Source organism: Salvelinus fontinalis, chromosome 13, assembly GCF_029448725.1.
Source record: "Salvelinus fontinalis isolate EN_2023a chromosome 13, ASM2944872v1, whole genome shotgun sequence".
NCBI lineage: Eukaryota > Metazoa > Chordata > Actinopteri > Salmoniformes > Salmonidae > Salvelinus > Salvelinus fontinalis.
This window is the reverse complement of record NC_074677.1, coordinates 55,505,082-55,518,910: the sequence shown is the minus strand read 5'-3', so window position 1 is coordinate 55,518,910 and position 13,829 is coordinate 55,505,082. Positions and strand designations below refer to the sequence as shown.

The window sequence follows — 13,829 nt, the reverse complement described above, 5'->3', positions numbered from 1 at the left end:
ATACTGCGTTATTTTATGGCTGGTTATTACACCTACAAAAGAGAGTGTAAAAACCTACCACACAAGGCAAAACATTCCTTTACACCGTAGCCTACATGTCAACAGTGTGTTTGTTGTATTTTATTTTATTGACCCTATTAGATTAGCATTGTAATTGCGCACACATTGATGTCAGACATGCACCTATCCAATGCTCTGTTGCTGATGACTGGGATGAATGCAGGAGCAGGTTTCAGGAGAAGGACAGGAGAAGGAGAAGGTTTTTTAACTGATGACTGATATAAGGTCATGTACGTGATATGCCCATCTGGCTAATATGGTTATGATGGTCATAATGCTTCATGACGGTGTCATAAAGTGTATTTTCTTAGTCCAAGTAAAGTGACACAGGATGGTCATAATGCTTCATGACAGTGTCAAAGTGTATTTTCTACAAGTTATTTATAATATGATTAAAAAAAACATGTAAAGAACGTAAAGAATTCATTACAACTACACTTTTTGGCAGGGAAAAACTAGTTTGAATAAATGTGGGTTTTAAAAATCTTATGTAGTTGTCATAACCAGCCATAAAATAACGCAATATATGTCACAACAGGTGTAAATATATGGGGTCATGACAGTGTTATAACCATATTATGACAGGTTATGACAAGTTATGTTAGCTGTCATGACACGGCTACGACCGCGAGCTTGACATTGCCAAGTCTTCATCCTGGTAAAGTTGTCAGTCGGACTACTGCCATCACCACTATAGATGGCAAGGAAATCAAACAAAATTCATATATAGCCGTTTGCACTGAACAAAAATATCAATTCAACATGTAAAGTGTTGGTCCCATGTTTTATGAGCTGAAATAAAAGATCCCAGAAATGTTCCATACACACAAAAACCTTACTTCTCTAAAGTTTTGTACACAAATTTGTTTACATCCTTGTTTGTGAGAATTGAGAGCCCCATGGTGGCGGTGGGTTAAGCTGTGAAGCTGTGGACAAGCTGTGGACAAGGAACACAATTGCATTTGATCAATTTGATCAACAAAAATAGTGACAAGATTTTTACATTAATGAATTTATTTCTGATTTGGGGATAATGTTATTTCAATTGTTGAAAAGGGGATAATGTTAGCCAATTTGTTAGCTAGGCCTACCTACCTCTTTGGATAAAAAGGTACATTTAGAAACCGTACTGTACATATAGAAACTGTACAAAGTTTCTACAGGTAGCTTGCAATGTAAAAATGATCAGCTAAAAGTATATTGACAAATGCAACCTTCTGCTGCTTGCCAGGCAGAGCCCACAAAGGATGGGAAATTAACCTAAACCACTCATATTTTTCACGTATAGTTCACTTTTATAATACTCAAATATTAAATTAATGGTGGCCAATATTGAGAGATGAGGCTACCCTCACGTATCTGAAATTACATGAGCAATTGATGTTTGCTGATCATGAAAGGCATGCAGTTCCTTGCTCTATAACTTTGATGATAAAGCGCAATTGTTTTGCATGGAATGATTGACAATTTTTTGTTCTGACTATGCTCTTCAAGAGGTGATGCTATAACAACCAAATAGTTAACATTTATTGATCAATCCCTTGAAAACTGCACGCAGTTGTCAATAGTTTAGGCGGAGCTGGGGGTCTCCTTTTCCCCCAGAAGCCAAATTTAACATTCTGTGATGTATTGTGATGTTTTACTGATAATGACCTACAGCGTATTCGGAAAATATTCAGACCCCTTCACCTTTTCCACATTTTGATGCATTACAGCCTAATTCTAAAATGGATTAAATTGTTTTTGTTCCTCATCAATCTGCACAGAATACCCCATAATGACAAAGCAAAAACAGGTTTATAGACTTTTAGCACATTTATTGCTATTAAAAAACTGAAATATCACTTTTACATAAGTATTCAAACCCTTTACTCAGTACTTTGTTGAAGCACCTTTGGCAGTGATTACTACCTTGAGTCTTCTTGGGTATGATGCTACAAGCTTGCCACACCTGTATTTGGGGAGTTTCTTCCATTCTTCTCTGCAGATCCTCTCAAGCTCTGTCAGGTTGGAAGGGGAGCGTCGCTGCACAGCTATTTTCAGGTCTCTCCAGAGATGTTCGATCAGGTTCAAGTCCGGGCTCTGGCTTGACCACTCACGGATATTCAGAGACTTGTCCCGAAGCCACTCCTGAGTTGTCTTGGCTGTGTGCTTAGGGTTGTTGTCCTGTTGGAAGGTTAACCTTCACCCCAGTCTGAGGTCCTAAGAGCTCTGGAGCAGGTTTTCATCAAGGATCTTTCTGTACTTTGCTCCGTTCATCTTTCCCTCAATCTTAACTAGTGTCCCAGTCCCTGTCACTGAAAAACATCCCCACAGCATGATGCTGCCACCATCATGCTTCATCGTAGAGATGGTACCAGGTGTAGCATGTCGGGGAGCTGTATATATAATTCCTTTGACCTCATAGCTTGGTTTTGCTTTGAAAACCATAGCTTGGTTTTGCAATATGGACAGTTGTGTGCCTTTCCAAATCATGTCCAATCAATTGCATTTACCACAGGTGGACTCCAATCAAGTTGTATAAACATCTCAAGGATGATCAACGGAAACAGGATGCACCTGAGCTCAATATTGAGTCTCAAAGTAAAGTGTCTGAATACTTATTTAAATAAGGTATAGCTGTTTTTATTTAATACATTTGCAAAACTTTCTCAAAACCTGTTTTCACTTTGTCATTATAGAGTATTGTTTGTTGATTGTTGAGTATTTATATTTTTTTAATGTTATAAGGCTGTAATGTAACAAAATGTGGAAAAGGGGAAGGGGTCTGAATACTTTCCGAATTCACTGTATATTTGACTGACATGTGGTTGTCCCACCTAGCTACGAGATAAATGCACTAACTGTAAGTCACTCTGGATATCAGCGTCTGCTAAATGACAATTTTACATACAGATCTCATATTACTGCATTGAATAATTTTTTGTGTATATATATATATATATACATTTTTGTCATTATATATTGTAGTCACAAAGGTAGAATTTGTACAGTTATTTATAAAAAATTTAGTTATGTCACATTTGACTTCATAAAACCTAGCTGTACTACTTTTTTTATCTGAAAGGGAGGCGGATATATAGCATTTTGCAACAAAACATGATTATTTTTCTCTTTGAAATGAAACCATTTTTTGGTAGATTTCAAACAAGCAGACCAATCCCTTTCATAATAGATTTATACAAGAAAAGCTAATATAACCAACATTTCTGAAAATGTATATTATAGCGTTTTGGAATGAAACTCTTCATACACATTTGACTAAAAAGCCTAATGACAGTCCAAAATGTAATTTAAACTAGTTAAACAATTTGAAGATTGCATTAATTTAGGTAGAGCATTTACCTAGCATTCATGAGTAATGACCTATCAAGTAATGTATTATAATCATTATACTAACTATGGTACTTATCAGCAATATTAATAACATAATGGATATAAAATGTAACTGGTACATTATTTGTTAGCTTTTCATTCATTACAACCCTTACACAGTGGTCTAAGTCTTTTCAGGAAATTAACGAAATCCAACCCCAGGCTCTTTTCTGAGTTTTTTAATTATTGCATAGGATGTTGTTTAGAGGTCACTCATTTTATATCCATTTCAGGGACACTGTTTACATTTCTCCCTGTAAACATACCAACTTAACAAGAATTTGGTGTTAGAGCAGTTTATTCTACACTATATGTATTTCTTGTAAATTATCCTTTACCCTGCAATAGGATACCGAGTAGCTGAGGTATTAAATTGAACTGAAATCCACTTTGCAAATGAAACACCTAACAATAACCGGACTGTCACTGGGTTGAAACAATAGAAGTACAATACTTACAAAGAAATATACATTCTCGAGATGTCAACTATACCTATGCTAACATGAATTATACAGTACAGTTTACATTCATATAAATGAACAATTTGGGCTTTTCACTCTACTGTAAATGTGTACATGTGAGTCCCACTCTCTCCTTCTATGTAGTGGCCTCAAGGGAAGGGGGAAGGCAAGATCTTGGGAGCAGGGGTGATTGCTGGAGTTAGTTGAAAGCTGGGTTGCGAGCCCCCGACAAGATGGTCGGTGGGCCCCTCTTGCCCTTGAGGAGGGTAAGGGATAAGATGAAGAAACACAGGCTCATTACACCAAGGATGATGATGCCTGAGATAAGTGCGCTGGTAACCGTGTTCATCCGAAACACTGGGCTGTTTAGTTGAGCTACAAAAAAAAAGAGACCAATGAAAGCAATAGGGCAGTTGATTATTATGAGAATAATGATAATGCCTGCTAAAATCTAAGAATAAAAATTACAGGGACATTGCTATTTCAGTATTTCTTTTGAATTTCTTGCATCAAAAGTAGTTAAAGGAAGACTAGTCGCAACAATGCAAAAATCCTATTAGTATCTTTTAATGCACAACGCTAAACAGAAATCCGAACAAGCTTACACATACTTCAACCCAACTTATTACCATACTATTACAATGTTATTGATACTTTTTTTCTGCGCTGTAATGTTAAAGGGATAGTTCATTCAAATTACAAATATCGGTTTCTTCACTCTGTAAGCAGTCTATTGAAAAGGTATGACAGCAATCCATATTGGCCAGGATTTGTTTACCTGGCCAATTCCAAATGCGCATTTCATGTCCAAATCATATTTCATTATGTAAAATATATTGTGTAGCGAAATCAAGTTACTTTAAGATGATTTGGACATGAAGTTCAAAAAAATTCTAATATTCATTTTGGAAGGGAATCGGAAGGAACAAGAGTTTTGGTAGATTATCAGGAACTAAATATGAAGGGCTTACCTAGTTGTGAGTTGTTCATTGGAGTGTCATCTGTGGAACATAAAAAGGCAATTTAACACTTCTCCACATGTACCAGACCTTGGTCAAACACACATACAATTATTATAGTGTGCTTCATTTAGTTTTGAGTTTGCAATGTAAGGACTTCTTTATTGGGTCCATTGTATCTGTGAAATTAAATCAAGCACACATCAGGTGTTTGAAAGTATCTGATATAGACCTAAAATTAGGGGTGATGATAAAATGGCACTGACAGACATGGCAGCTCTGCTTCTAGCTCCTAACTAAGCAACTTCGGTCACTTTAATGATGTTTACATAGCACTTTACTCCTTTCATATGTATATACTGTATTCTATTCTACTGTATTTTAGCCAATGCCACTCGGACATTGATCATCCAAATATTTATTCATTTCTTAATTCCATTATTTTACCTTTAGATTTGTGTGTATTGTTATGAATTGTTAGATGTTACTGTTGGCGCAAGGGACACAATTATTTCGCTTCACCCGCAATAAACATCTGCTAAATATGTGTATGTGACAAACAAAATGTGATTTGATTTGAATGAACTATACCCCACAACTTTTTTATTTTAACTAGGCAAGTCAGTTAAAACCTCTTGAAGCTAGAGGGCAGTATTTTTATGTTTGGAAAAATAACGTTCCCAATGTAAGCAGCCTATTTCTCAGGCCCAGATGCTAGAATATGCATATAATTGACAGATTAGGATAGAAAACACTCTAAAGTTTCCAAAAGTGTCAAAATATTGTCTGTAAGTATAACAGAACTGATTTTGCAGGCGAAAACCTGATGAAATCCAACCCGGAAGTGTCTCTTATTTTGAAAAATCCCTGTTCCATTGCCTGCCTTTCCTCCATTTAAAAGGATATCAACCAGATTCATTTTCCAATGGCTTCCACAGGTTGTGAACAGGCTTTAGACATAGTTTCAAGCTTTTATTCTGAAATTAGAGCGAGATTTATCAAATCGCGTCAGTGGATAGCCAGATGTCCTTTGATTAGTTCTTGCGCTCGAAAGTGGTAGAAATTTTCTTTCTCTATTGTATTGAATAGTTTACCGTCCGGTTGAAAAAAAATTGATTATTTATGTTAAAAACAACCTGAGGATTGATTATAAAAAATGTTTGACATGTTTCTATGAACTTTACGGATACTATTTGGAATTTTAATCTGCCCTTCATGACCTGCCTAAAGCTGTGGAATACTGAACATAACGCGCCAAACAAATGGAGTTTTTTTTATATAAACATAATCTTTATCGAACAAAAATTGTGTAACTGGGAATCTCGTGAGTGCATACATCAGAAGATCATCAAAGGAAAGCAATTCATTTTATTGCTTTTCTGACTTTCGTGACCAATCTACATTGCTGCTAGGTGTTTGTAATGTTTTGTCTAGTGATCGATAAACTCACACAAATGCTTGAATTGCTTTCGCTGTGACACGACAGGTGGATTAACAACAAGCTAAGCTGTGTTTATTGCACTTGTGATTTCATGAAATTAAATATTTTTAGCGCTCTGCAATTCAGCTGTTGTTGATGAAAATTATCCCGCTAAAGGGATCTGTGCGCCAAGAGGTTTTAATAACAAATTCTTATTTTCAATAACGGCCTAGGAACAGTGGGTTAACTGCCTTGTTCAGGGGCAGAACAATAATACATAGATAGGGCTCTAACTCCTTTAGCCCCACAATGAAATAGGGTGCAGGCCAGGCAGCAGGCTGTTAGCCAACCTGCCAGCTTAGTGGAGTCTGCCAATAGCACAGTCAGTGTAGTCAGCTCAGCCATACCCATTGAGACTGTGTCTGTGCCTCGACCTAGGTTGGGCAAAACTAAACATGGCGGTGTTCGCCTTAGCAATCTTATTAGGATAAAGACCTCCTCCATTCCTGCCATTATTGAAAGAGATCGTGATACCTCACATCTCAAAATAGGGTTACTTAATGTTAGATCCCTCACTTCAAAGGCAGTCATAGTCAATGAACTAATCACTGATCATAATCTTGATGTGATTGGCCTGACTGAAACATGGCTTAAGCCTGATGAATTTACTGTGTTAAATGAGGCCTCACCTCCTGGTTACACTAGTGACCATATCCCCCGTGCATCCCGCAAAGGCGGAGGTGTTGCTAACATCTACGATAGCAAATTTCAATTTACAAAAAAAAAAATGGCGTTTTCGTCTTTTGAGCTTCTAGTCATGAAATCTATGCAGCCTACTCAATCACTTTTTATAGCTACTGTTTACAGGCCTCCTGGGCCATATACAGCGTTCCTCTCTGAGTTTCCTGAATTCCTATCAGACCTTGTAGTCATAGCAGATCATATTCTAATTTTTTGGTGATTTTAATATTCACATGGAGAAGTCCACAGACCCACTCCAAAAGTCTTTCGGAGCCATCATCGACTCAGTGGGTTTTGTCCAACATGTCTCTGGACCTACTCACTGCCACAGTCATACTCTGGACCTAGTTTTGTCCCATGGAATAAATGTTGTAGATCTTAATGTTTTTCCACATAATCCTGGACTATCGGACCACCATTTTATTACGTTTGCAATCGCAACAAATAATCTGCTCAGACCCCAACCAAGGAGCATCAAAAGTCGTGCTATAAATTCTCAGACAACACAAAAATTCCTTGATGCCCTTCCAGACTCCTTCTGCCTACCCAAGGACGTCAGAGGACAAAAATCAGTTAACCACTTAACTGAGGAACTCAATTTAACCTTGCGCAATACCCTAGATGCAGTTGCACCCCTAAAAACGAAAAACATTTGTCATAAGAAACTAGCTCCCTGGTATACAGAAAATACCCGAGCTTTGAAGCAAGCTTCCAGGAAATTGGAACGGAAATGGCGCCACACCAAACTGGAAGTCTTCCGACTAGCTTGGAAAGACAGTACCGTGCAGTACCGAAGAGCCCTCACTGCTGCTCGATCATCCTACTTTTCCAACTTAATCGAGGAAAATAAGAACAATCCAAAATTTCTTTTTGATACTGTTGCAAAGCTAACTAAAAAGCAGCATTCCCCAAGAGAGGATGGCTTTCACTTCAGCAGTAATAAATTCATGAACTTCTTTGAGGAAAAGATCATGACCATTAGAAAGCAAATTACGGACTCCTCTTTAAATCTGCGTATTCCTCCAGGGCTTAGCTGTCCTGGATCTGCACAGCTCTGCGAGGGCCTGGGATCGGGAGAGACACTTAAGTGTTTTAGTACTATATCTCTTGACACAATGATGAAAATAATCATGGCCTCTAAACCTTCAAGCTGCATACTGGATCCTATTCCTACTAAACTGCTGAAGGAGCTGCTTCCTGTGCTTGGCCCTCCTATGTTGAACATAATAAACAGCTCTCTATCCACCGGATGTGTACCAAACTCACTAAAAGTGGCAGTGATAAAGCCTCTCTTGAAAAAGCCAAACCTTGACCCGGAAAATATAAAAAACTATCGGCCTATATCGAATCTTCCATTCCTCTCAAAAATTTTAGAAAAAGCTGTTGCGCAGCAACTCACTGCCTTTCTGAAGACAAACAATGTATACGAAATGCTTCAGTCTGGTTTTAGACCCCATCATAGCACTGAGACTGCACTTGTGAAGGTGGTAAATGACCTTTTAATGGCGTCAGACCGAGGCTCTGCATCTGTCCTCGTGCTACTAGACCTTAGTGCTGCCTTTGACACCATCGATCACCACATTCTTTTGGAGAGACTGGAAACCCAAATTGGTCTACACGGACAAGTTCTGGCCTGGTTTAGATCTTACCTGTCGGAAAGATATCAGTTTGTCTCTGTGAATGGTCTGTCCTCTGACAAATCAACTGTACATTTCGGTGTTCCTCAAGGTTCCGTTTTAGGACCACTATTGTTTTCACTATATAGTTTACCTCTTGGGGATGTTATTCGAAAACATAATGTTAACTTTCACTGCTATGCGGATGACACTCAGCTGTACATTTCAATGAAACATGGTGAAGCCCCAAAATTGCCCTCGCTAGAAGCCTGTGTTTCAGACATAAGGAAGTGGATGGCTGAAAACTTTCTACTTTTAAACTCGGACAAAACAGAGATGCTTGTTCTAGGTCCCAAGAAACAAAGAGATCTTCTGTTAAATCTGACAATTAATCTTGATGGTTGTAAAGTCGTCTCAAATAAAACTGTGAAGGACCTCGGCGTTACTCTTGACCCTGATCTCTCTTTTGACGAACATATCAAGACTGTTTCAAGGACAGCTTTTTTCCATCTACGTAACATTGCAAAAATCAGAAATTTTCTGTCCAAAAATGATGCAGAAAAATTAATCCATGCATTTGTTACTTCTAGGTTAGACTACTGCAATGCTCTACTTTCCGGCTACCCGGATAAAGCACTAAATAAACTTCAGTTAGTGCTAAATACGGCTGCTAGAATCCTGACTAGAACCAAGAAATTTGATCATATTACTCCAGTGCTAGCTTCCCTACACTGGCTTCCCGTTAAGGCAAGGGCTGATTTCAAGGTTTTACTGTTAACCTATAAAGCGTTACATGGGCTTGCTCCTACCTATCTTTCCGAGTTGGTCCTGCCGTACATACCTACACGTACGCTACGGTCACAAGACGCAGGCCTCCTAATTGTCCCTAAAATTTCTAAGCAAACAGCTGGAGGCAGGGCTTTCTCCTATAGATCTCCATTTTTATGGAACAGTCTGCCTACCCATGTGAGAGACGCAGACTCGGTCTCAACCTTTAAGTCTTTACTGAAGACTTATCTCTTCAGTAGGTCATATGATTGAGTGTAGTCTGGCCCAGGAGTGTGAAGGTGAACGGAAAGGCTCTGGAGCAACGAACCACCCTTGCTGTCTCTCCAGGGCCGGTTCCCCTCTCTCCACTGGGATTCTCTGCCTCTAACCCTGTTACTGGGGCTGAGTCACTGGCTTGCTGGTGCTCTTTCATGCCGTCCCTGGGAGGGGTGCGTCACTTGAGTGGGTCGAGTTACTGACGTGAACTTCCTGTCTGGGTTGGCGCCCCCCCTTGGTTGTGCTGTGGTGGAGACCTTTGTGGGCTATACTCGGCCTTGTCTCAGGATTGTAAGTTGGTGGTTGAGGATATCCCTCTAGTGGTGTGGGGGCTGTGCTTTGGCAGAGTGGGTGGGGTTATATCCTTCCTGTTTGGCCCTGTCCGGGGGTTTCTTCGGATGGGGCCACAGTGTCTCCTGACCGCTCCTGTCTCAGCCTCCAGTATTTATGCTGCAGTAGTTTATGTGTCGGGGGGCTGGGGTCAGTTGGTTATACCTGGAGTACTTCTCCTGTCTTATCCAGTGTCCTGTGTGAATTTCAGTATGCTCTCTCTAATTCTCTCGTTCTCTCTTTCTCTCGGAGGACCTGAGCCCTAGGACCATACGTCGGGACTACCGGCCGTGGTGACTCCTTGCTGCCCCCAGTCCGCCTGGCCTTGCTGCTATTCCAGTTTCAACTCTTCTGCCTGCGGTTATGGAACCCCTACCTGTCCCAGACCTGCTGTTTTCAACTCTTAATGATCGGCTATGAAAAGCCAACTGAGATTTATTCCTGATTATTATTTGACCATGCTTGTCATTTATGAACATTCTGAAAATCTTGGCTCTCTCTAATTTTCTCCTTCTCTCTTTCTTTCTCTCGGAGGACCTGGGCCCTAGGACCATGCGTCGGGACTGCCGCCCGTGGTGACTCCTTGCTGTCCCCAGTCCGCCTGGCCTTGCTGCTATTCCAGTTTCAGCTGTTCTGCCTGCGGTTATGGAACCGCCACCTGTCCCAGACCTGTTGTTTTTCAACTCTTAATGATCAGCTATGAAAAGCCAACTGAAAATTATTCATGATTATTATTTGACCATGCTTGTCACTTATGAACATTTTTGAACATCTTGGCATAGTTCTGTTATAATCTCCACCCGGCACAGCCAGAAGAGGACTGGCCACCCCTCATAGCCTGGTTCCTCTCTAGGTTTCTTCCTAGGTTTTGGCCTTTCTAGGGAGTTTTTCCTAGCCACCGTGCTTCTACACCTGCATTCTAGCTGTTTGGGGTTTTAGGCTGGGTTTCTGTACAGCACTTCGAGATATTATCTGATGTACGAAGGGCTATATAAAATAAAATTGATTGATTGATTGAATAAACTTGCATGCATTCAGACTTAAGATCTGCACACAAAACTCAGACATAAATTGGTGTAAATGGGAGACAATTCAAGTTGTCTAAATACATTAGCAGGGCCTAGGTTTTAATCCGTTGCGCTGAAGATCAGTGCCGTGGCGCGGTTGAAATCTAAAGATAGTAACCTACTGAGCTGACATATGCAGCGTTTACTGTAAATACAGTCTCTGAATGTGGGAACATTGCCTATACATTTTAATCGCGCTACAGCGTGGATCTTCAGCACTACTGACTGAATATGTCAAGAAACGTGTCACGATTCCAAATCTATACGATACTACAGACAGCAAGGTAATTATCTCACATCTTGAAAAATATTTGTAATGTTGTAATTCTTGTTGACGAAATTCATGCTAATGTTATTTTTTAGCTAGGGCCCAATAGACTCCCATTCACTCCTTGATGGATTGCGCTCCTTGTCCCAGAATGTACCGCGCGGCTCTTCGACATAGCATGGGCAACATTTCCCATCTCCTCAAAGTATATCTGCATTGCGAATGTTCTATTCCACTCTGTGAGGCACCTTGATCTGCAGGTTGAACATGGTGAGATTGTAGACATCTAAATTGATAGTGCTGTTTGTTTAGGTGATTTTACAGCCAACCTTTGCCTTGATGAAAGCTTTGCACACTCTTGGCATTCTCTCAACCAGCTTCATGAGGTAGTCACCTGGAATGCATTTCAATTAACAGGTGTGCCTTGTTAAAAATACATTTGTTGAATTTCTTTCCTTCCTAATGCATTTGCGCCAATCAGTTGTGTTGTGACAAGGAAGGGGTGGTATACAGTAGATCAACCTCTTTGGTATAAGACCAAGTTCATATTATTGCAAGAACAGCTCAAATAAGCAAAGAGAAACAACAGTCCATCATTACTTTAAGACATGAAAGTCAATCTGGAAAATGTCAAGAACTTTGTAAGTTCCTTCAAGTGCAGTGGCAAACACCATCATGCACTATGATGAAACTGTCTCTCGTGTAGTTCCCACCATGAAGCATGGAGGACGAGGTGTGATGGTGTGGGGGTGCTTTGCTGGTGACACTGATTTATTTTTAATTCAAGGCACACTTAACCAGCATGGCTACCACAGCATTCTGCACCGATACGCCATCCCATCTGGTTTGCGCTTAGTGGAACTATAATTTGTTTTTCAACAGGACAATGACCCAACACACCTACAGGCTGTGTAAGGGATATTTGAACAAGAAGGAGAGTGATGGAGTGCTGCATCAGATGACCTGGCCTCCACAATCAACAGACCTCAACCCAATTGAGATGGTTTGGGATGAGTTGGACCGCATAGTGAAAAGCAGCCAACAAGTGCTCAGCATATGTGGGAATTACTTCAGACTGTTGGAAAAGAATTCCAGGTGAAGCTGGTTGAGAGAATGTCAAGAGTGTACAAAGCTGTCAAGGCAAACGGTGGCTACTTTGAGCATTCTAAAATATATTTAGATTTGTTTAACACTTTTTTCGTTGCTACATCATTCCATTTGTGTTATTTCATAGTTTTGATGTCTTCTATTATTCTACAATGTAGAACATATTAAAAATAAAAACCCTTGAATGAGTAAGTGTGTCCAAACTTTTGACTGGTACTGTATGGTGAAGGTTCTATGGCCGTATGGCAGTGTGAAGGTATTACCATATTGGTTATACCAATAAGTTTAAATGAACAGGAGATACAGTAGGGGACCACAGGTCGATGTCAGATGTTACTTGTTTGTATTACTCTCCACCTATATTTCTTTACATAGTAGTTAACTAACCCCATCTACAGATCGGCAATGATTTCCCATTTTAGACCAGGTTGAATATGACTGAAAAAAACGCTTTTTAACCAACACTGACAACAAATAACACATTTTCTAACGTGGCAAAGACACCAGTTATACCATATACAGTCAGATCCAAGAGAATTGGCACCCTTGATAAAGATGAGCAAAAAAAGACTAAAATCAATATTATGAGCTATGCTCAATCATTTATTTTAAATGTTTTTGTATTTTAACCCCTTTTTCTCCACAATTTTGCATCGGGAGGTGGAGGTAGAGTCATGCGTCCTCCGAAACATGACCTGCCAAACCATGCTTCTTAACACCCGCCCGCTTAACCCGGAAGCCAGCCGCACCAAAGTGTAGGAGGAAACATCGTTCACACGACCGAGTTCAGCCTGCAGGCGCCCGGCCCACCACAAGGAATCGCTAGAGCGCAATGAGCCAAGTAAAGCCCCCCCCAGACAAACCATCCCCTAACCCGGACAACGCTGGGCCAATTGTGCAATGCAGTGCCTTAGACACTTTATAGTTATATTATATGTAGATTAAGGATATCAAGGATCTGGAAAGGTTCTGCATGGAGGAATGGTCCTTCCAAAGAAGGGCAACAATTGGTAGAAAATCAGACATTGAATATCGCTTTGAGCATGGTCAAGTTATTAATGACACTTTGGATGGTGTATCAATACAACAAGTCACTACAAAAAGATACAGGCATCCTTCTAAACTCAGTTGCTGGAGATGAAGGAAACCGCTCAGGGATTTTACCGTCAGGCCTGTGATAGAAGTGATAGAAGAAAACTGAGGATGGATCAACAACATTGTAGTTACTCCACAATATTAACCAAATTGACAGAGTTAAAAAGAAGGAAGCCTGCACAGAAAAAAATATTCCAAATCATGCATCCTGTTTGCAACACGGCACTAAAGTAATACTGCAAAAATGTTGCAAAGCAATTCACTTTAGTTCTGAAAACAAAGTGTT

The 13,829-nt window shown here is 39.9% G+C and overlaps 1 protein-coding gene across 1 annotated transcript in view; it reads right to left on the bottom strand.

The window, feature by feature from the left end:
* Positions 1-1,908: 1,908 nt before the first annotated feature.
* The window catches only part of LOC129869102 (zona pellucida-like domain-containing protein 1), a 52,145-nt gene continuing 40,224 nt past the window's right edge, over positions 1,909-13,829 (bottom strand). Inside the window, exons 10-11 of the mRNA XM_055943607.1 lie at positions 4,868-4,897; positions 1,909-4,271 (exon numbers count right to left, since the gene is read on the bottom strand). Coding sequence (XP_055799582.1) covers positions 4,096-4,271; positions 4,868-4,897 — 206 coding nt within the window. The 3' untranslated portion in view covers positions 1,909-4,095. The remainder of the gene's footprint in view (positions 4,272-4,867; positions 4,898-13,829) is intronic.